We start from the raw sequence: 22600 nt of genomic DNA, 5'->3' as shown, positions 1-22600 counted from the left end.
ATGAAAAATGCCAACCCATCTAAGCATAATACTTTCACGAAGCCTTTCTTTTGAAACCAGATTGTCTTTAAAGAAGAGGTACTAATGACAAAAATTGTGGCAGCAAGATTGGTAACAAGAGTGATATTCTGATCCCCTCTTTAAGTCACCACGCACAGACATTCTGGCTTCATTTTGTGTCGATCTTAATAGCTTAGATGGTATTAGATGCCATAGCAATATATTTTTTATAATAATCATACTCCTCGGGGAGCCTGGGCAGCTCAATCGGTTAAGCCTCTGACTCTTGATTTCAGCTCAGGTCATAATCTCGGGGACCACGGGGTCCATGATGACAGCACAGAGCCTGCTTGAGATTCTCTCTCTTTCCCTCTCTCTCTCTCTCTCTCTGCCCCTCCCTCACTCATGCTTTCTCTCTCCTTCTCAAAAATAAAATACATAAAATTTACGACAATCATACTCCAGATGTCTGACACCTCAGAAATACATGAAAAATAATCATGTAAAAGAGGAGAAAATTAGAGAAGAATAAGATACTAGGGGGAATAAGGGCAATCTAGATGACAGTAAAATGTGGCAAAAAATTAACAGGAGATAAATGAAACAGGTAATTTAAGACAAACAATTTTAGACTATCGGAAGTTCCAGACCACAAGGTTTCTATTTCTTGAATTAAAAGCAAGCGTGTACGAAATGGTAAATTAGAAGAACAAGTCCCTGGGGAAGACGTGAATGATACCCTTCTGACAGCTGATTTATAGCTTCCTAAGTAAAATTCTTCCAGAGTGGAGAGAGATTCATGAGGACAGAGATCTTAAAATTCTTACTTAACAATGACCCCTCTAGCCCCAATCAGTGTCAGGGTCAGAGTGCATGCTCAATAAATATTAGTCGTTCATTAACTAAACGAATCAGAATCTAGGGGAAATATTACTCTCCAAATTATTTCCACCTCAAAGATAAGAAGCCTTAACCGTTCGCTCTTTACTTAATTACACCGTCTCCTAAACTATCTGTGTTTTTTACAAACTTGAAGAAGGATGTCTCAGATGCTGGAAAAATCCCGCTTGTCGCTTCATGCTACACCTACAGTTGTGAGAAAGCACATTTCAGACAGCAGGGAAAACCCGCAGCTCACCCCCACAACACGGTGTGAATTGTCTGGGCCGCTGGAGCATAAATTAAAGAGAACTGATGTAGTCGAGCGGTTATAGGTGGCAAGAGGAAAGGGGCGGAGACAATATAACTGAATATAAACGCTGAGATACCTCACAGACTCAGAGACAGGACAAGAGGTCTAGCAAAGACTTTTGCTGTAGTTGGCTTGGCCTGGGATCAGCCAGGGAATCTTGACTAGAGCAAAGATGAATTCTGAAGATTGTTCCATAACAGAGAACAGCTCCTTGCATCTGGAGAGAGGACAACAAAGTAAGTCAGACCTTATTTGTTATATCCTTGTAACAAAACTCCTTTTCCCTCTCTGTCCCTCACGCACACATACATCTATCTGTCTATCTATCATCTATCTATCATCTATCTATCTATCATCTATCCTCTAGCTAGCTAGCTCATATATTACAGTACTTTAAAAAACGAGCCTTTGTCTTTAGAAAAACTTGGTTACATTTTGCTTCAGTCCAGGAAAAGGACAATATGGGAACAAGTAATTATTTCTCTATCTACCTGAAACACGAGAGGAGACCACAACGTTGGATTTCAGAAGGCCTTTAAAGATCTGTCCCTTTGTTTCAGTGTACGCCGTATCAGTTCTGCAGATTTACCTGGAAAGCTCACTGGCCCAGTGCATTCCCCATCCTCTTTCCATATCCATCCGTAGACACTTCAGGAAGCACAGCCTCTCTTTACAAAACTTTTCTTGGCCTTCCACGTGAACAATTACATTCTTCGTTCTCTTCACCTGTGTCTTTGCAGGCTTGCTGTTTGCTTCATTGTAGTCTCGTGACAGCATCCTCCAGTTGCTGGCAATGAAGGTTTCCAACCTTTGAGAGGATAGACGGACGCATTTACCGGGCCCGGTGGTAGTTTCTTAGGAGAAGGTCATGAAAAGTTCTTGAAAGGGCAATCTTCTGCTTCTGCACCCTTCATAGAACTCTTCCTCTATTTCATCATTCTGCTTCACCCTCTAATCACTGGCTTCAGATTCGACATGAGTCACACATGGTTCTTCCTTTCTTCTGTTTTTCATCGAAATACATCAAAATGTGATTATCTTAGCTATTTACTTTTTCCCCTCTTCTCTTTGCCTATTCTGTCCACAGACTTTTCTTCTCTTTCCTGTTACCAGAATGCTCCCATTTTCTTTTTCTTATAATGTGTTTCTGTGAGGCTTGTTTGTTTTTTTTTTAATTTAGCCTTCTTCCTCTCCAATTAATGAGGTGCCCCCCAAACTTACTTTTAAGCAAAGTTACCTGGTAATAAAGGGGTGCGTTATAACATGAACAGCAGAGCTGAACGGTCTGGAGAGTGGGATTGTTTTCTGAGCCTGTGTCTGCTAAACTGGTTTATGTTAGGAAGACACCAATCGCTTCTGATAAACCCATCTTTTACTAAGTACACACAATCAAGTGTGCATAAGAAGTGCAAGCCGCAAAGATTCCTGGTAGCTAGGTAACCATAATGTTATGGCCCAGTTGAGCTGCTGAAAAGAAATAACGTATATAATAATAAAATCACCCAGTAAGTAGAGATCATAGTTGAACAACAAAGGACCTAATTCAGGAATCTGCAACTTTTCCCGAGTTCTCCAATTTTCTATTGAGTGTTTAGTTTATGCTGCCCTTGTAGTTGCTTTATTACTATAAGCCATCATTGGGCATCACCTTTGGATGACTTGGTATTTAATTGTGGATTTAGCTTCAATTTCTTCGTTAATGAACAGGGCCCATAATCAGAGCGGAAGTATCCTGTAAGGGGAGTGTTTTGTTGCCTAGGTGATAGATCAAACAGTGAGTAACAATAGCCCTCACTAATGGAGAAACATACAGTCTGAGAATCACCTCCACCGTTTGCCTGTGGATAAGCCAATAGACTGAGCTAGGCTGGCTCTGAGTCCGGGAGCTACACGGATGAGTTAGTGTTTGCTGAGGAACCACAACTCTTGCTGCATTGAGTCTAAACAGCATGATTGACTCTCACATGGGGAGAAGTGAAACTAGACAGACAGTTCTGAACTTGCTACCCTATCTACCAAGGGCTGCTTCCGGTGATAGTTGTATGCTGGTTAAAAAAAAAAAAAAAAAAAAAAGGAAGATTTGCTTTGAGAAGCTGAAAGAAATAGAGCTAGAGAGGAGTGAAGTAAAACCTTCTCTTGCAAAACCCCAATGCAGACCTATGCTGGAAGAGAACAATCCCCAGAAGCAAAAGCTGATGTTGATAACCAGTGAACAATGAAAGAAAACACACCTCTGTGCTCAGTTTCACTTCGGAGAAATGTTTTTTAGGAAAAGAAATACAAGAATCTCAAGATATGTCCTCTTTTAGTATGCTTTTAATTATGGAAATCATAGCATATAGAAAAACATGATATGTTTGCATTCGATGCTATTTTGTATGGTAATTTCTAGTATCATTCAAGTGGCCATTTTACGTTTCAGTTTTTGCGAACCTAATAGGGAGCTATGTATCTCTTGTGAGGCCAAATTTTAGAAACCCTGAGGGGTCATCCTAGCAAAAATCAAATTCAATCACTGGTCACAAAATCTTCTCTCCGTTCTTGATTATTTATATTCTAAAGCAGATATTCTTGTAGTTTTTTTTAAACTAAGAATCATCATTCACATCATGTTCATATTCCACAAAATTATTTCTTATTGGTGAAATCAAATCAAATTTTTGCTTCGTTTCAGCATTATACAGAAGGTACATGAAAAAAAATCAACTTCTACCTAACATTTGCTGTATAATATTGTTACGTTTCCTCTGCTAACTTCTCTTGAAAAATTCAAATATTTTGCTCTTCACTCAAATATCATTTTAATTGAGGCATAATTTACATGCCACAGACGCACAAATCAAAAGTATGCCATTTAATGAGTTCCATAACAACTCCAATCAGGATTTGAAATTTCACCCTAGAAAGTTCCCCTGTGTTTCTTTCCAGCCAAATTACTTTTCCTACACACATAAAAGCAATTACTTTTCTGATTTCTGTTACCATAGTTTAATTCAACTTTTTTTTTTGAGTATAGGTAACACATAATGTTACATTATTTTCAGGTGTACAACATAGTAATTCTACACCCCCTTATGTTATGCTATGCTCACCATAATGTAGGACTCTCTGTCACACCATGCTCTTTCTTACACTGCCACGGATTATATTTCCTATGCTGTGCCTTTCATTTCCCGTGAATTATCCATTCCATCGCTGGAAGCCTGTATCTCCCACTCTCCTTCACCCATTTTGCCCATACCCCCATTCTCCTCCCCTCTGGCAATCTGCATTTGGTTCTCTGTATTTATGGGTCCGATTCTGCTTTCTGTTTGTTCCTTCACTTGCTTTGTTTTTTAGACTCCACCTATAAGTGAAATCATATGGTGTTTGTCTTTCTTGGTCTGACTTCGTTCAGCTATCCTTGAGTGTCATATAAACGGAAATCTATAGTTTATAGCCTTGAATGTCATATAAATGGAAATCTATAGTATATAGTTGTAGCTGCATTTTTCTCGCTCGACATTTTTTGAGACCAATGCATTTTGTTGCATTGATGAGGTTTTTTGTTTGTTTGTTTTTGTGCGGTTATTTTTGTTTTTGTGGTTTTTTTTTCTGCTGAGTAGAATTCAGATATGCCATACCTTGTTTATCCAAATTCCTGTTGATGGATATGTGGATTCTTTCTAAGATTTGGCTGTTAAGGATAAAGCTGCTATGAGCCTTCTTGTTTTGTACAAGTCAAATGCTGAATCAGAGGATAGGTATATATTTCATTGTATGAAAAACAGTTTTCCAAATTATCTTTTCATTTTACTCCCCCATCAGTAATATATGAAAACTTCCATTGCTTCACGTATGTACTGACTTCACCAAAAAGTACCACCTGTCTTTTTTTTTTTTTTAATTTTCAGTCATGGTGGTTGTAGATATTTATATATCAATTCAATACTTTTTATTCATCATCCATATTTATTGCATTTAAGTCAACTTTCTTAAACAGGAACTACAGAGAGGTTAAGGGATTATGCTGAGGATGTCCTTTTTATATGTCTCCCAGGGTAATCAGATATTTAATAAATGTTCTTGTGATTCAAACAATAAAATTATCATAAACTTAGAATTTTTGTAGCTACTAAGTGCACATATTAGGCAGATATTTTATGATCTCATCATTATCCCTGGATCGGTTCATCTCTAGCCAAAAATAAACTGTCCAAAGTCACTCAAAATTGGGGGGAAACTAACTTATAAATTTCATCTAAGAAGATAAGGAGGTATTGAAATGCAAATGCCTCAGGAGAATATCAAATGTCCCTTTCTTACTTCTACAGTTGACCTGAATTCATCATGAACTTTCTCCCTGCAGGTACCACCGCCGGCCCTCAGTTTGCAACACAGCATGAAGGGTCCCTTCAAGTTCCTATCCCATGTGCTGTATTGAATGTGGTCTTTATCACTTGTTTAATCATTGCTCTCATCGCTTTATCAGGTGGGTCTGTACTTCATGAATTCATTCTGCTGTTAGCATTCCTGTCCAGCTGAAATCAACAGGGATTCCTGGCACTAATTAATCTGAAATTCTGATTAATTTAGAATCACCCCCATTTTTTTTTAAAAGCATCATTTTTGTTTTATTTGTTTGCTTTTGCATGGAACTTAATCTAAAAGCCTTTGGTTTAATCTTAACAGTGAAGCCTTTAGGCAAGGGGAGGGTCAGGAATCGTTAGCTGTCATTGTACAGAAAGTGAAATGTGTAACATGCCCAACTCTAGCCCCAGAACCCTCACAGAGGAGGATATGGTCTCACATGAAGGAAAAAAAAGGGGGCGGGGACTCTCATACTTTGGAATCTAGAAATGGTCTCTCTCTCTCTCTCTCTCTCTCTCTTTTTTAGAATCACCCCCATTTTTTATACATGGCTGATGTCTTTGAACATCCCAAATATAATTCCATATTCTTTAGATAATCAATGCAACGCTTTCTCAATTGCCTAGAACGTCTTTAGAAGTATTAAAGGTGTCTATGACTTAAAAATTATTGTGGGATGGGGGAAGGGAAGGAAAAAAAAGAAGTTAAAAATTATTGTGGGAGAAGATTACACTTGAGCAGATTTTTAAATCTGAAGTGAAAGGGACTGATTTAGAGTCTAACTAAATAGACATTTAGTTAGGGGGAAAATGTGGGCTTCACATTCATTTTTGATAGAAAAAAATAATACCTAAGCCATAGATTAATCAGGAATTGGCCAGTCTTTTGTTTTTTATCTCAAGGGCCACAGAAGGGTGCTTATGCATAATTAAAAATATATATATATCTAGAAGCTCCCAAAGAATTAACTGGGATACGGTATTCAAAACATAGCAATACCAAGACATATTTGCCTTTTACAAACATGAAATCTTACAATTTTATGAAACGTCCTCAGCCATAGTTCTTTCTGTATTCTGAATTATTTCCCTATAAATTATTCTCTCCATCTCCCAATTTAGTGTTTCGTTGGCTGCATTGGAATTTATAATGCCCTTTACCCTTTTTAGTCCAAAGACTATTGGCAGGATTTTTCTATTTTCCTACCCCTTTCGGAGATTATGGCCCAAGGGACACCCTCTTATTTCTTGCATCCTGACAGTGGTAGTTAGGCACAACAGGAAATTAGATAAAGTGAGAACCTGCCTTCTTGCTCTTCTCAGAATTCACTTCTTGCCTCTCATCCTTGTCATTGTCAGCTAGTTTCTTTTATTACTAAAACAAACCATTTTCCTGTTCACAGTTGGCGAATACAACTGTCCAGGACAATGTTCACACCCAGTGCCATCAAATAGCCCTGTTTCTTCATGCTCAGATGATTGGCTTGCATACCGGAGGAAATGCTACTTTATTTCCACTGTAACAAAGGACTGGAAGTCAGCACAAAACTTTTGCTCTGAACACAGGGCTACTCTTGCCTTGGTTGATTCTGAAGAGGACATGGTAAGATTCAAAAACAATTTCCTAAATATTTGCTATTTTTCGATAGAGATAATCTGTGATTTCTTTGAAGACATTGTACCTATCTCCCTTGTAGGGAAATTTAGTTACAGAAAAGCATGAGATCAGTCTGAGGTCATAATCAGGGTTCCGTTTAACCTTGTAAATTTGATTCGATTATTTAGCTTCCATGGCCAAAAGTTCAAACGAGCTGGTCCCAAACAGAGCTAATAAGTGAGCAGCTTAGCCATCATGCCTTGAATTGCAGCTTTTGAGAAATGGAATTTATTACATACTTACCAGAGGGGTGGTTTAACATGTGCCTTCTTTGTGCTTTCTTCAAGATCTTTTTAAAACGATATGTGGGTAGAGCCGAACATTGGATTGGGCTGAAAAATGAAGATGGTCGGACATGGAAATGGTCAGATGGCAAAGTCTTCAATAACAGGTAAGTTTTAAGATGTCTCTTCATCCTCCCCAGAATGGCAGCTCAGGGAAGCCATTTTCCTTTCAAATCACTGTTGTATACAAAGGTTGGGCCCTTTATGAGCAGAGTTTTACCAGTCTGTTTTGCACGCTTATACTCTTTCAAATTCTTCAAAGAATGGTTTTAATATTGCCATTTTTCTCTTTTTATCTACTTGGAAATCATACAATAAATGCTTCTAGTATGTTTATCTCAGCAAATTTCAGTGTGAGTAACAGACTCAGAAGTTTTCCAGAAATAATTACAATGCTGCAAAAAGAAAAAAATCCAACATTTCCAATCTCGTATATATATTTTCCTGATAAGCTGGAGTTTTTCTTTTTTCTTTTTTTTTTTTTTTTAGAAAAGAATTCCCTTTTACCCTCTCCCAATTCTCATCACCACAGAGATAAAGAACAATATTTCTAATCACGAATTAGAAGCCTCTGTGAGCCTAAGAGAAAACTTGCCTCAGAATGAAAGATATTGCCTAATTTTACAACCTGTAATTAATGTACATTTTAAAGTTTAAAGGACATTTTATATGTTTAGTGGTAATCTTTTCATCTGAAAACTCAGAATGGAATAAATCCCTAGCTATCTAAATAGTTTTATGATAATTACCGATATGGAGAATAAATTTAAATCTCTAGAAAAGGAATTCTTAATATGTGTCCTATGGGACTATACGTGCAAATGGGCTTTAGGGGCCATAAACCTAACTCAGAAGCAACCAAGGATCACTCCTCTGGTCGTATGCCAACCGAAGGAATGGAACTCTTAACTCTCTGCTCTGTTTCTACCCTCTACATCGTCTTCCTTCCAGACCCTATCTACTGTCTTTACAAGTTAGTTTATGGTCAACTTGACCAGCTGACATGCTTCGTGAGGTCCTACCAAGCGAAAAAAAAAAAAAATCACAGACCACCCTCACAAAGTTCATTCTCCTGTAACTGAATGGAAATAATGAACTGAAAATAATGCTTTCTTTATTGTTTGCCAGGTTCAACCTTACGGGATCTGAGAACTGTGCATTTCTGAATAGCACAGGGGTCATCAGCACAGAATGTGAAAAGAATTTATACTGGATATGTAGTAAGCCCTTCAAATAATGAGGAAACATATTTGCTTCTAGACTATGGTGACTTGGAACTCGAGGAAATTTGTGTTGATGGATGCTGCTTTATGGTCAGAAATTTTCCATAAAGACTTTGGGGGAAAAAAAAACCTTCGTATTATTTTGGAAACCTTCTTCCAAATGAGACTATGGAAAAAAGGAAAAGAAATTCCAGGTTACCCAGCCATGAGCTGAAAAAGGCACAGGTTGCCTGATCATTCATTACGTGCAAAATGAGAATGACTTTAAGCCTTATGGATGCACTTTATATTTTAAAATTCAGAAATAGTAAAATGACTAGGCTTAGAGTTATTATTTATTGTTGAATGACTGCCGAAACTGAGTGTGCTCCTCATATTTGCACTATTTGAAGATGTTAACTGGTGGTATTAAAAACCAAATGTCAACATAAGAAATTTTTTTTTAATTCTTTTTTTCAACGCTTATTTATTTTTGGGACAGAGAGAGACAGAGCATGAACGGGGGAGGGGCAGAGAGAGAGGGAGACACAGAATCAGAAACAGGCTCCAGGCTCTGAGCCATCAGCCCAGAGCCTGACGCGGGGCTCGAACTCACGGACCGTGAGATCGTGACCTGGCTGAAGTCGGACGCTTAACCGACTGCGCCACCCAGGCGCCCCGTCAACCTAAGAAATTTTAACCGGTAGTGCAGACATTTAGTCTAAATGCATTTTTTGAAAAAAAAATCAAAGAACATTTCTAAGTGGACAAATGCTTATGAAACTAAGCTTCATAATATTTTTCTCTTTATAGAGAAGTTTGCCAAGTTACTTTGTCATTTTCCTGCCAAAAGAGTGGGATAATCATGTATTTATGGGTTTGTTGGTTTTTATTTTTGTTTTCTTTTTTTTAGTTCTATGTAACTCATCTTTTCCAATGGTACCTACTTCATTGTCTTAAAAATCTTACATGTAGCATTTTACAGAGACACAGACAAACACAAAGACTATAACGGATATTTGTGAAGCAGATGAAAGTGTTGGAAAATGTGCAATATGTGATGTGGTAAATTTCTATCGGGAAAAAGTCTGTATTCTTCAAACCTGGAATAGTCAAGTCTTATCTGACTATAAATTTGTACCTTTCCTAATCAATTCTCCCATGTGCAATGCTTCATATGAAGTATTTTCTGAGTGCAATAGTGTTTCTTTGTCTTTTGTATTCGCTGCCATTATAAGCTGATTTTGTGTAAGTTAAAATAAAGGTAGAATCCACAAAACGGTTTCTAAGAAGTGTTCGTTCCTTCAAAATGCACTAATATATGTCATAGTATCAGAAAACAGAACACTAGAACATTTTTTAAACTTATCTACAGTAAAAACTTAGCTTTATAGCACGGTTTGTACTTTTGGTTTTTGGAATTTTTTTTAACATTTATTTTTAAGACAGAGAGAGACACAGCGTGAGCCGGGGAGGGGTAGAGAGAGAGGGAGACACAGAATCCGAAACAGGCTCCAGGCTCTGAGTTGTCAGCACAGAGCCCGACGTGGGCTCGAACTCACAGAGCGCAAGATCATGACCTGAGCCGGAGTCAGATGCTCAACCGACTAAGCCACCCACGCGCCCCCAGTTTGTACTTTTTGAATTGTTTTTATATGTGCTTCCAAAAGGGCTCTATTTATTTTTCTGTAGAGCAGATGTGCAGTGAACATTCAAATTGACTTGAGAGGAATGTAGGTCATTTAAATTTTTGACTCTCTTATTTTCTTCCTTTCTGTTATTATTCATCACCCTCATACTAAAGAGACATAGAGAAATTAGGAGACATCTAGAGTTATTTTGCAAGGACCTATTTATAAAGCTCATCTTCTCTCAGGCCCCGTGCTGACAGTTCAGAGCCTGGAGACTGCTTCTGATTCTGTGTCTCCCTCTCTCTCTCTGCCCCTCCTCTGCTCATGCTCTGTCTCTCTCTCTCTCTCTCTCAAAAATAAACATTAAAAAAATTTTTTTAAATAAATAAAGCTCATCTTCTCTCCAATAAAAGTATAATTGGCCCTCATAACTGATGCTCTGTATTTTAGTCATTTACACAAAATAATCCATAAAGTAGAAACAAGGCGCTATGTTAATCTCTATGAGATACTCGAGTCAGGAAAAATTCTGTTACCTTCGAAATTGTTTGATGAATGCGTTTCACAATATGCTTCTCCGAAAGCTGCGGTGTATTTCATCATATTCTTCTCTGAAGGCTTCTCTGAATGCCATTCTGATATCTCTAAACTGTTATCACTAGAACGCCATATTGAAAAGAAATGTGGGTTCCAGACACTGCCTATAGTGATAAAAAAAAAAAATAGAGGTTCCTTAATTTCAGTGTCCTTCAGTTCCCACAGCTGCAAAATAAAACAAATGGCTTTCAAACTCTAATATCCTATCGTTAATAATAACAAAGCACTCTTGAGTCACTTTAGAAAACAATGTCTTGGGTCGCCTGGGTGGCTCAGTCGGTTAATCGTCGGACTTCAGCTCAGGTCACGATCTCACGGTTCGTGAGTTCGAGCCCCCCTGTCGGGCTCTGGGCTGATGGCTCAGGGCCTGGAGCCTGCTTCTGATTCTGTGTCTCCCTCTCTCTCTGCCCCTCCCCCATTCATGCTCTGTCTCTCTCTGTCTCAAAAAAGTTAAAAAAAAAACAGTTTAAAAAAAAGTTAAGTTAAAAAAAGAAAAAAAAAAGAAAACAATGTCTTGTGATTTACGTGTTATGAAATGTGTTGGCGGAAAGTGTAGCTAAAGGCCAAAGCACAGGACAAGTATTGACTGTTTCGCCTCCGCCCTGCACCGTCACCAGTTGTCCAGCTGTTTTAGTTAGCACTAGTCAGAAACTTACTTACGATGGGTAGAAATTAAATTAGTTAATACATGGAAACGAACTTAGAAGAGTCCCTGCCTCAAAGTGAACCCCCAGGATGTATTAACTTTGAATGATGATTGTTATAAACGGGAACCCTATGTCATTAAAGGTCCAGTATTGACATAGAGCAGCATTTCTACATAATATGTTTATTTCTATAGCATTTTTTTTTAATTTTTAATGTTTATTTATTTATTTATTTATTTATTTTTGAGACGGAGAGAGACAGAGCACGAGCAGGGGAGGGGCAGAGAGAGAGGGAGACACAGAATCAGAAGCGGGCTCCAGGCTCCGAGCTGTCAACACAGACCCCAACTTGGGGCTTGAACTCAAGGACCGCGAGGTCATGACCTGGGCTGATATATATACTCGATTTGCTCCCATGTTCGAGCTTTTACGTAATCTTTAAAATGTTGAATTTGCAGGCTATATTCACCTTGGATAATTATGTTAATGCCTGCTGAAGGTACCTACCAATTATGTATTTTTTATTTGGCGTTTGCAACACCATTTCAATTCCCTCCTCTGGAAAGAGGAATAACAGTTCACCTACTTATTTCACATAAATATAGGGACTCAATAAAATGACAACTACTTTTAAAATGATAGAATGCCATTGAAATGCTGGATCCTAGTCAGTATTGAACTGATTCAACATTTTTATAATTCTAATACAGAACTGATCTTTCTAAGCTTGCTCTCAGTTTTCACAAATTTGACTAGATTTTAACACATGAAAATCTCTGCCAATAAAATTCTAGAGAAAATGTTGGAATATATATGATTGGAAAGACTGCTGATGATCATACACATTGGTATAGTTTAACCTTTGGAATGCAGTTTTTAAAACACTTATCAAAAACCCTAAAAAGATTCCATGTTTCGGGGCGCCTGGGTGGCACAGTCGGTTAAGCGTCCGACTTCAGCTCAGGTCATGATCTCACGGCCCGTGAGTTCGAGCCCCGCGTCAGGCTCTGGGCTGATGGCTCGGAGCCTGGAGCCTGTTTCCGATTCTGTGTCTCCCTCTCTCTCTGCCCCTCCCCTGTTCATGCTCTGTCTCTCTCTGTCCCAAAAATAAATAAACGTTGAAAGATTCCATGTTTCTTTTGATGTGACCATTTTGGGGGAGAAGAGAGAAGACTCTAAAGGAATAATCTCTGATGTTCAAGGTATAACCACAAAAAGTTTATCAAAGAGCTATTTTTAATAATGATAAATTAGAAACCACTTAATGGTCCAAAATTAAAGATTTAGTTAAGTAAATATGATTCTACTACATGATGAAATAATATGACAACAATGAAAAATAATAATAAAAAAAATGTTTAGGTATAATGGGGAATGTGCAAAGTATTATTGTTAAGCCAGGTAAAATATATATCCAGTAAGATTTTATCCTGTTAAATATTAAATAGAAATACACACATTTTGTGTTTCTATATCTTAGAGAAAACTACAAAGGTGAAGACAATGGTTTTCCCTGAGTAATAGGAGTACAGATAACATTTGTTTTCTTCTTTATGTTTCTTCATAGTTTCAAGATATTCTATGAGAAGTTTATGTGACCAATTACCAATATTAAAAATGAATTTGGGGGCACCTGAGTGGCTCAGTGCCACTCCAACTTCGGCTCAAGCATCCAACTTCGGCTCAAGTCATGATCTCACCGTTAATGAGTTCAAGCCCCATGTTGAACTCTGTGCTGACTGCTCAGAGCCTGGAGCCTGCTTCGTATTCTGTGCCTCCCTCGCTCTCTGCCCTTTCCCCCCTTGGGCTCTGCCTTTCTCTCCTTCTCTCTCTCTCTCTGTCAAAAATACATAAACATTAAAAAAATGTAATAATGAGTTTGTTTGCGGTGCCTGGATGGCTTCGTTGGCTGAGCATCCGGCTCAGGTCATAATTTCGTGGTTCCTGAGTTTAAGCCTTGCATCAGGCTCCTGTTGTCGGCGCAGAGCCCCCTTTGGGTCCTCTACCACCATCCCGTCTCTGTCCTTCCTCCTCCTGTCTCTCTCTCTCAAAAATAAATATTTTTAAAAAATGAGTTTGCTTTGAAACAGTCCCATAAATACAGAGAATAAACTAATAGTTGCCAGAGGGGATGGGAATGAGAGGATGAGGAAAATGGGTGAAGGAGCGTGGGAGATACAGGCTTCCAGTTATGGAATGGATAAGTCTGGGCATGAAAGGCAAAGAAAGCACAGGGACTATAGTCAATGATACTACAATAGCCCTGTATGGTGACAGATGGTAGCTACACTTGTGACGACCCTAGCATAATGGATCGACTTGTGAAATAACCCTGTTGTACACCTGAAACTAATGCAACCCTGTGTCAACTATACTTTTTTTACTATTAATTTTTGAGAAAGAGAGAAAGAGGGGGAGAGAGAGAAACAAGTCGGGGAGGGGCAGAGAGAGAGAGGGAAACAGAAACTCCCAAGCAGACTCTGTGCTGTCAGTGCTGAGCCTGACGTGGGGCTCGAACCCACGAACCGGGAGATCATGACCTGAGCTTAAGTTGGACGCTCAACTGGCTGACCCACCCAGGCATCCCTCAACTATACTTCAATAAAGAAAAAAAAATAATAATAAGGTTGCTTCAAGAATCTCCTCTATCCTAATTTAACTCAAGTTCCCCCACTCTTATGGGCACAGCATGGTGCAGTGTCACCTAGTGGCGGGGCAAAGTCACTGCACTTTTGTTTTGTTGGGTTGTTTCTTGGCTCGGAAGATGTATTTAACGGGAGAGAAACTGCAGGTTTGTTTTTCTTTTTAAACGCAGTTTAAACACAGTTTAAGTGTCGTGGGTAGTATAATCAGCTTTACGTATTTCATTATAAAGACCCTGCATCTAGTTTCTGCCCCACAGTACAGACCAAGGAGATGATCTACACCACAAATAACACTACCTAACGTGTAGCTTTGTTTTAGTTTGTTTTGTTTTCTAGATTTATTTGAGGATTCGTATGCAAGAAAATGGCACATAATTAATATGTACAATTTAGTGACTTTGGTCACATGTATATATATATGCTCATGTTACCATGACCACAGTCCAGGTGATAAACATATCCATCACCTCCCAAAGTTGTTCTTTTGGATTTTGTTTGCTTGTTTGTGTTTCAGACTCACAACATGAGGGGCGTCTGGATGGCTCAGTTGGTTAAGCCTCTGACTCTTCGTTTCGGCTCAGGTCATGATCTCCCTGTTCATGGGTTTGAGCTCCGCATCAGGCTCTGCGCTGAGAGCACAGAGACTGCTCGGGATTCTTCCTTGCTCCCTCTCTGCCCCTCCCCCCACTCATTTTTCCCCCCTCTCTCTCTCTTTCAAAATAAATAAATAAACATTTAAAAAATCACAGCATGAAATCTAACCTCTTAACAAAGTCAGTAGAGTTGCAGGTTACAAAATCAAAATACAACATCACTTGCATTTCTATACGCCAACAACAAACACTAGGAAATTAACAATCCCATTTCAATAGCTCCAAAAAGAATTTAAAAAACCTTAGAAATAAGCCTAACCAAAAAAGTGAATGACTTACATGGTGAACGCATTAATAAAAGAAATTAGAGCAGATACAAATAACTGGAAAGACATTCTGTGTCCACGGATTAGAAGAGTTAATACTATTAAAAGGCCATATCACTCAGAGCAATATACAAATTCAGTGCAACCCCTATCAAAATCCCAAAGATATAGTGTATAGAAATAGAAGAAAAAACAATCCTAGAATTCAGATGGAACCACAAAAGACCCCCAAATGGGCAAAGCAATCATGAGCAAGAACAAAGCTAGAGGCTTCATACGTCCTCATATTAAAATATATTACAGGGGCGCCTGGGTGGCTCAGTCAGTTGAGCGTCCAACTTTGGCTCAGGTCATGATCTTGCAGTCTATGAGTTCAAGCCCCGCATTGGGCTCTGTGCTGATGGCTCAGAGCCTGGAGCCTGCTTCCGATTCTGTGTCTCCTCCTCTCTCTGCCCCTTCCCTGTTCATGCTCTGTCTCTCTCTGTCTCAAAAATAAATAAAAACATTAAGAAAAAAAATTTTTTAAATAATAAAATATATTACAAAGCTACAGTAATCAAAACAGTATGGTACTGGCATAAACACTGACATAGAGATCAGTGGAACTAGAGAGCCCAGGGGCTGGGGGGAAGCATGCATATAGAGTCATTTGATCTTTGACAAGGGTATCAAGAAAACACAGTAGAGAAAGAATAGCCTTTTAAATAAATGGTGTTGAAAAACCTGGATATCCACATCTACAAGAATGAAATTGGATCCTTACCTGACGTCACCATACATAAAAATTGAGTCAAAATGGATTAAAGACGTGAAAATAAATCCCAGAAAAAAAAAAAAATAAGGGAAAGTCTTCTTGACCTGGGTCTCCACAATGATTTCTTGAATGACACCAAAAGCACAGGCAGCAAAAGCAAAAATAGATAAGTAGGATTACATCAAACTAAAAGCTTCTGCGGAGCAGAGGGAATGGCAGAATAAAAACGTAACTGGGGAATCTGGGCGGCTCAGTTGGTTCAGCGTCTGACTCGGTTTTGGCTCAGATCGTGATCTCACGGTTCGTGGGTTCAAGCCCCACATCGGCTCTGTGTGGGCGGTGCAGAGCCTGCTTGGGATTCTCTCCCTCTCCCTCTCTCTCTGCCCCTCCCCCACTCATGCTGTCTGTCTCTCTCAAAAATAAATAAACTTAAAAAAAAATTGAAAAGGTAACCTATCGAATGAGAAAAAAATCTTTGGAAAACATACAAGTGGATAAAGTGTTATATGCAAAATATAAAAGAATTTTTTTTAATTCATAGCAAAAAAATAATAATAGTGATAACCTGATTTAAAAATGGGCAAAAGACTTAAATAGACATTTCTCCAAAGAACTCACTTTTCAAAAGCTTTTTAATGTTTATTTATTATGTAATATGTGCAAATATGCTAAAGTACTTTGTATATGCTAAAGCCTCTATTACCAAAGTCTATATTACCAAAACATACTTCAAGATGTCTTGTTTTTGAGACCTGAAAGTCACATTTTTCTTAGTATATAATATGACTAATTATCAATATTAATATAATAATGAATATTATATAAATGTGATATTAATAATATAATATACTATTATAGTGAATATTAATATCTTATTTTATACATATGTTATACGTGTTTAATAGCTTGCAATGAACACAATACTGTATTAATTAATATTAATGAAATATATTTAAGAACTTGTAACCAACTTACAGACAAGGGTACAACACATAAATGTAGGTTTAACAATTTTTTACAGAACAAATATCCATGAAAACTCTACCCAAATCAAAAAGCAGAACATTGCTGGCACCAAATGACACCTTCTTGCCCTTTTTTCATCTCTACTCCTTTCATCTCCCCCAGAAATAGAGATTCCTGTTTTCATAACTTCTAAAGTTGATGTTTGCAGTTTGTTTTTGACCTTCGTATGAATGGAATGAAGTGGTAAGTGTTCCTCTATGTCTAGTTTCCCTCAGTAGATCTCAAGCTCAAACTCATAGCCAACATCACATGGGTGAGTTTCATCCACGCTGTTAGGTGTACCTGTTGTTAATTACTTTTCATTCTTATATGTTGTTTCCTGTATGAATAGGCAGTATTGATTGATATTTGGGTTGTTTTCTGTTTTTTACTGTGGACGAGGAAAAAGAATTTCTTTCTACCCTTCTAACTTCTTTGGCAATCAAATTAACGTTAGACCGAGTAACAGGAGAAAAACTAATTTAATTGCAAATGTGCAGGGACCCCATAAAAATGTAAGACCCAAGGACAAGCCAGGCAATGGAGACTTCTATGTCATCTTAAGCTAAGGCCTGGGACTTCAAAGGGAAGAAGAATAATTCACAGATCAATGAGAAGAACAGAGATGTTTGATAAACAGACATTTGACCTGCCATGCAAATAAGTCATTCACGTAAAAATGTTATCTCTTGTTAATGGCTCTCTTTCTGAGCCAGGTCCCCTATCTAAATATTTTTTAGATAGTTTAAGGGAGAGGTAAAGGTATTCTTGAGTCCGCTGGGTCTTGATTGACTTCAGCTTGCAACAGTCTGCTTGCCCACGTGGCACATTTTGGAGAGACTTGTTCTGAACCCCATTACTCCTATTTAAATAATGTTGTGATTGGTAACTACAGGCTTCTTATGTCGGCTGTTTCTCAACCTGTTCTGCTCTCACAGGAGAAATGGAGACATGTGGATGTGAACATTATCGGTGGCAGAGGTCATGAGATGTCCCAGACTTTCAAAATTTCAACTTAATCTTGTCCATAAAAATCTCCTTATGTTATGCGGCAACAAAGCATAAATGGGGTTCCTAACTACGTGGTCAGGACAATGTGATCTTGGATATCTGGTTCCTTTCTGTGAGTAAGCACTCCAGCTAACTGCCTGCCAAATTACAAACCTGTGCTCCTTTGTTCCTAAAATTGTGCCACATAAATGCGTCCCTCACGAAATCATAGAAAATCCATTAGTATATCACAATTCCAAATTCTATTCAGCACTAAAGATCCCATTAGTCAAATTTGGGAGATAATCAGTCAGAAAAGCAATCCGAAGTCTCTCCATGGTCATGGAACCGGAGTTCAATACCACAAAGTGAACTTTACAAATACTCAGAAATTAGGGGAAAGTGGGTGATGGGCATTGAGGAGGGCACCTGTTGGGATGAGCACTGGGTGTTGTATGGAAACCAATTTGACAATAAATTTCATATGAAAAAAAAAAAAAAGAAATACTCAGAAGTTAACAGCTCAGCCTCTATGGTACTCCAACGCCGTCGTGCAAAGAGGAGCTTATGCCATCATCAGTGAAAAATGTTGCTTCTCTGTAAACAAAGCAGGACAAATAATATCTAATTTAAATCTGTTAAAAGAAAGAATTAAAATTTTTTTGTCAGACAAAAGAAGTACAGGTATTCTATAGACCTGATCTATTTCTGGAGCTTGGACTGGCTTAATGAGATGTGGGAAATGGGCTCTGATTTGTTTATTTTTGTTTATTCATCCTCAGTAATTTTTTTTTTTCAGAGAGAGACAGAGAGAAAGAGAGAGAGAGCACAAGCAGGGGAGAGACAGGAAGAGAATCTCAAGCAGGTTCAATACCCAGTGTGGAGCCAGACATGGGACTCCCTCCCATGACCCTGGGATCATGACCTGAGCCAAAATCAAGAGTGATGCTTAATTGACTGAGTCACCCAGGCTCCTGTGGGTGCTCCTGACAGGCGCCTCTGTCAACTTCATTCTAATCTATGTTCTTTCTACGCTCTGCAGATCTCTTACCACGCATTTACTAATTCCATTTCTCTCTCCACAGTCACCAGATCAGCTTTTAGTGTGGAAGTTTCCAGGGAAGCTAGAAACTGTAGGGGCCCAGGGCAGGAACTGGAACTGTAGAGGCCCAGGGCAGGCCATCCCAAATGTGCTATCTGGAAAACAAGCAACACGAGGATACTCAGACCCTCCCTTGTCCCCCTGAAAGCAGGAAATAAATCCCCCATGTGAAAATAATGCCCTCCCCATGATAGGAAGGAAAAAGACCTCCTTATCACCAAAGACAGAGACTTTCAAGTTGAGAAATTTGTAGAAAAAAACCTCTCATTACTCTTTTACTGTAATCTATGACCTCAGCCCAAATTCCACATAGAATTAAAGCTACTAATTAAAGCTCAATGGAATACTACTTGGCAATGAGAAAGAATGAAATCTGGCCTTTTGTAGCAACGTGGATGGAACTGGAGAGTGTTACGCTAAGTGAAATAAGTCATACAGAGAAAGAGAGACACCATATGTTTTCACTCTTATGTGGATCCTGAGAAACTTAAGAGAAGACCATGGGGGAGGGGAAGGGAAAAAAAAGAGAGGGAGGGAGCCAAGCCATAAGAGACTCTTAAAAACTGAGAATAAACTGAGGGTTGATGCGGGGTGGGAGGTAGGGGAGGGTGGGTGATGGGCATTGAGGAGGGCACCTGTTGGGATGAACACTGGGTGTTGTATGGAAACCAATTTGACAATACATTTCATATTTAAAAAAAAAGCTCCCAAACACCTGTTTTCTTCTTTTTCTTCTTCTTCTTCTTCTTCTTCTTCTTCTTCTTTTGAGAGAGAGCACGTGAGCAGGAGAGAGGCAGAGAGAGAGAGAGAGAGGGAGAGAGAGAGAATCCCAAGCAGGCTCCATGCCCAGTGTGGATGGAGCCCATCAGGGGGCTGGATCCCATGACCGTGAGATCGTGACTCGAGCTGAAATCAAAAGTCAGACACTTAACTGACCCAGCTATCCAGGTGTCCCTATGTTTTCTTTATCCGGTCAATTCCTATTATCTCTTTTCTAAAATGTATAAACACTGTCTGCCTTGGTCATTTCTTTGCATCTCAATGTCATAATTGAGTCTCCACAGACATGTTATAAAACTTGTGTCTTTTTTTTTCCTCCTATTAATCTATCTCATATCAATTTAATTCCTCACTAGCTAGAAGAACCCTGGGGGTGGGGAAGAAAAGGAAATTTCTCCTTTCTCAACACTGGCAATCTGGCATCATTTCCCTTCAATTTTAGTGACTGAAAAGTTTGAAGTTGACCTTCATCTCCTTCAAAGACCAGCCACTCTTCCTCAGCCTTACTCCTAGCGCAGTGTTTAGAGGTATTTTTGGTTGTCCAACATGGCGGGCAGTCAATGCCGGGGAAAGCTTGATACTGGCCTCTAGAAGGGAGAAGTAAGAGACGCTTCCAAACTACACAAGGCACTGAACAGCTCCCGACAACAAAGAATAATCTGATTCAAAATGTCCGTGGTATCCAGGCGAGACAATCTTGTCCTGGGGTGTAGCTTTCTGGTGAACCAACCAGATATACTGATTTTTCAATCTCCCTACCCCTGCCCAAGCTCTTAGACTGCCCCAAACCCTCTTCTGCTGCTCTGATTCTGTCTTTGAGAATCTTGTACAGGACAGGCAGCTCTTCTTTCTGGGTTTTAACTTTCTTTTGGACTTGCCTGGGGTTACTTACTAATTTGCTATCTCACTGGTGCCGTTAATATGTTTAGAATATTTTGCTGGCTCGACACGTTTCCTTTGTGGAGTGAGGATCGGTATTACCTAGGGAGGAAATCACCATGTTTCTTTTGAATAACCAAAGGAAAGTAGTGGAAGTCTCCTCCTGCTTTTAAGAAATCTTCTGAGAAATTCTCAGACTCAGTACTCAAAAAGTTACTTGTTGCTTAATACCTCTCACCCTTAATTGTTGTTGCCGGCTTCTCCAAGAGTCACATTTTGCTGGTTCATACCTGCATCCACATGGCACAGCCTTCGACCCCTACTACTTTGCTAAATGTGCCGATGCTTGCTCCCTGCATTATGCAAAGCACCCAAAAATATAAAAGTAAGGAACGTTTGTATTGAATGACGACATGATGATTAATAAGGATAATAAAAACATAGCAATAATTATAACCAACATTACATCGTGCTTCTATCAGCCAGAGACTAAACGCTTACCATACAATTAATTCATTTAATCTTCCCAACAGCCCCGTGCCTTAGGTGTTATTAATGTCTTATTTTGTATATAAGGAAACCGAGTTACATAGAGAGTAAGTACTTTGCCCAAGGCCTTAAAATTTTAGATCGAGGATTCATACCCAGGCCGTCTGACACTTTGGGACATAGCCACTGAGAATGTGTCACGCTGAACGTCACGGGTCACTGCTGTTAAAGTTTATGGCAACCACAATCACTTAGGGCCCCCTACCGACAAAACAGCTCCTTTTCCTCAAGGTTACACCTGCTGCGAAAGCTTGCCTAGTCATCTTCAAACGAGAGTTCGTCAAAACCATCTAGTCCTTCCCCATTTCCTGCAGGTGTTTGTTCAGAACTTCAGTGGCAATTGTTTTGCTTCCAGTGGCAACAATAATAACAATGGGCATGAAAAGCTGACCAAAACATCCAAGCGAAAATTTTGTTCATTAGTAGAGTTTTGATACTTGTTTTGCTGCATGTGGGCGGACTTTGAGAAGTGGGCTTTGAACATATTCCTGGGACCCTAAAAGGTGATACACATGTGTAGGGTGCCAGGCCAGGGTCGGACACATGCCCAGGAATGAACGGGGGGGGGGGGGGGGGGGGGAGCGGGGGGGGGGGGGGCTAAGCTTTCACCTCTGACTGACCTTGAGAGTCTGCACAAACAGGAAGGGAAGGCTGAGAAAAGTTGTAACCTGCCTGCCCGAGTGTCGAAGATGCGTCTCGACAGGCACACAGACTCCCTCAGCGAAGACTGAAAGATTTGTAGATGAAGAGTCGAGAAATCAGCAAGAAGGAAAAACACGCACATTTTTGAATGGGCAAAAAGACTTGAAAGGTCATTGCGCGCGCGCGCGCACACACACACACACACACACACACACACAAACTGACATGGCAAATACGCTTATCAAAATCGTCATCAAATAGAAATTAAAACTAAAAGGAGTTATTGTAAGACCGACTACAATGTCTAATATTTTTTTAGAAAAATACACAAAAACAGAGACTACCAAGCATTGGTGAGAATTTATATCAGTTGGAACTCATGTACAGTTAACCTCTAAACAACATGGGTGTCAACTGTGTGGGTCCACTTACACACAGATTTTTTTTCAATAAGTATAGTACAATATTATAAATGTATTTCCTTCCTTTTGGTTTTCTTAATAATATTTTCTGGTCTGTGTTGCTTTACTGTAAGAATACAGTACAGAGGCACCAGCGCAGCTCAGTCAGTTGAGTGACCCACTCTTGATTTCGGCTCAGCGTATGATCCCAGGGTCGTGGAATTGAGCCCCACGTCTGCCTCTATGCTGAACTTGGGACCTGTTTGAGATGCCCTCTCTCCTACTCTGCCTCCACTAGAGTACACACACACACACTCTCTCTCTCCCCCAAATAGACAAAAAAAAAGAATACAGTATATAATACATATAACACGT

General features: G+C 39.2%; 1 protein-coding gene across 2 annotated transcripts; it reads left to right on the top strand.

The window, feature by feature from the left end:
* The first annotated feature begins 1149 nt into the window (after positions 1 to 1149).
* CD69 (CD69 molecule) lies at positions 1150 to 9963 on the top strand. 2 transcript variants are annotated; one of them, XM_047868195.1, is made up of 5 exons: positions 1150 to 1428; positions 1933 to 5663; positions 6945 to 7144; positions 7486 to 7589; positions 8611 to 9963. In XM_047868195.1, exons 2-5 carry the CDS (start codon positions 5522 to 5524, stop codon positions 8717 to 8719), a joined length of 555 nt encoding a protein of 184 aa, XP_047724151.1. In that variant the 5' UTR covers positions 1150 to 1428; positions 1933 to 5521; the 3' UTR covers positions 8720 to 9963. The 2 variants fall into 2 exon arrangements, with proteins under 2 accessions (XP_047724151.1, XP_047724150.1); XM_047868194.1 differs by having other exon boundaries at positions 1152 to 1428; positions 5541 to 5663.
* Positions 9964 to 22600: the final 12637 nt, after the last annotated feature.

This window comes from Prionailurus viverrinus, chromosome B4 (genome assembly GCF_022837055.1).
Source record: "Prionailurus viverrinus isolate Anna chromosome B4, UM_Priviv_1.0, whole genome shotgun sequence".
In the NCBI taxonomy this organism is placed as follows: domain Eukaryota; kingdom Metazoa; phylum Chordata; class Mammalia; order Carnivora; family Felidae; genus Prionailurus; species Prionailurus viverrinus.
Note: the sequence above shows the minus strand (reverse complement) of the source record. Positions and strands in the feature narration are given on the sequence as shown.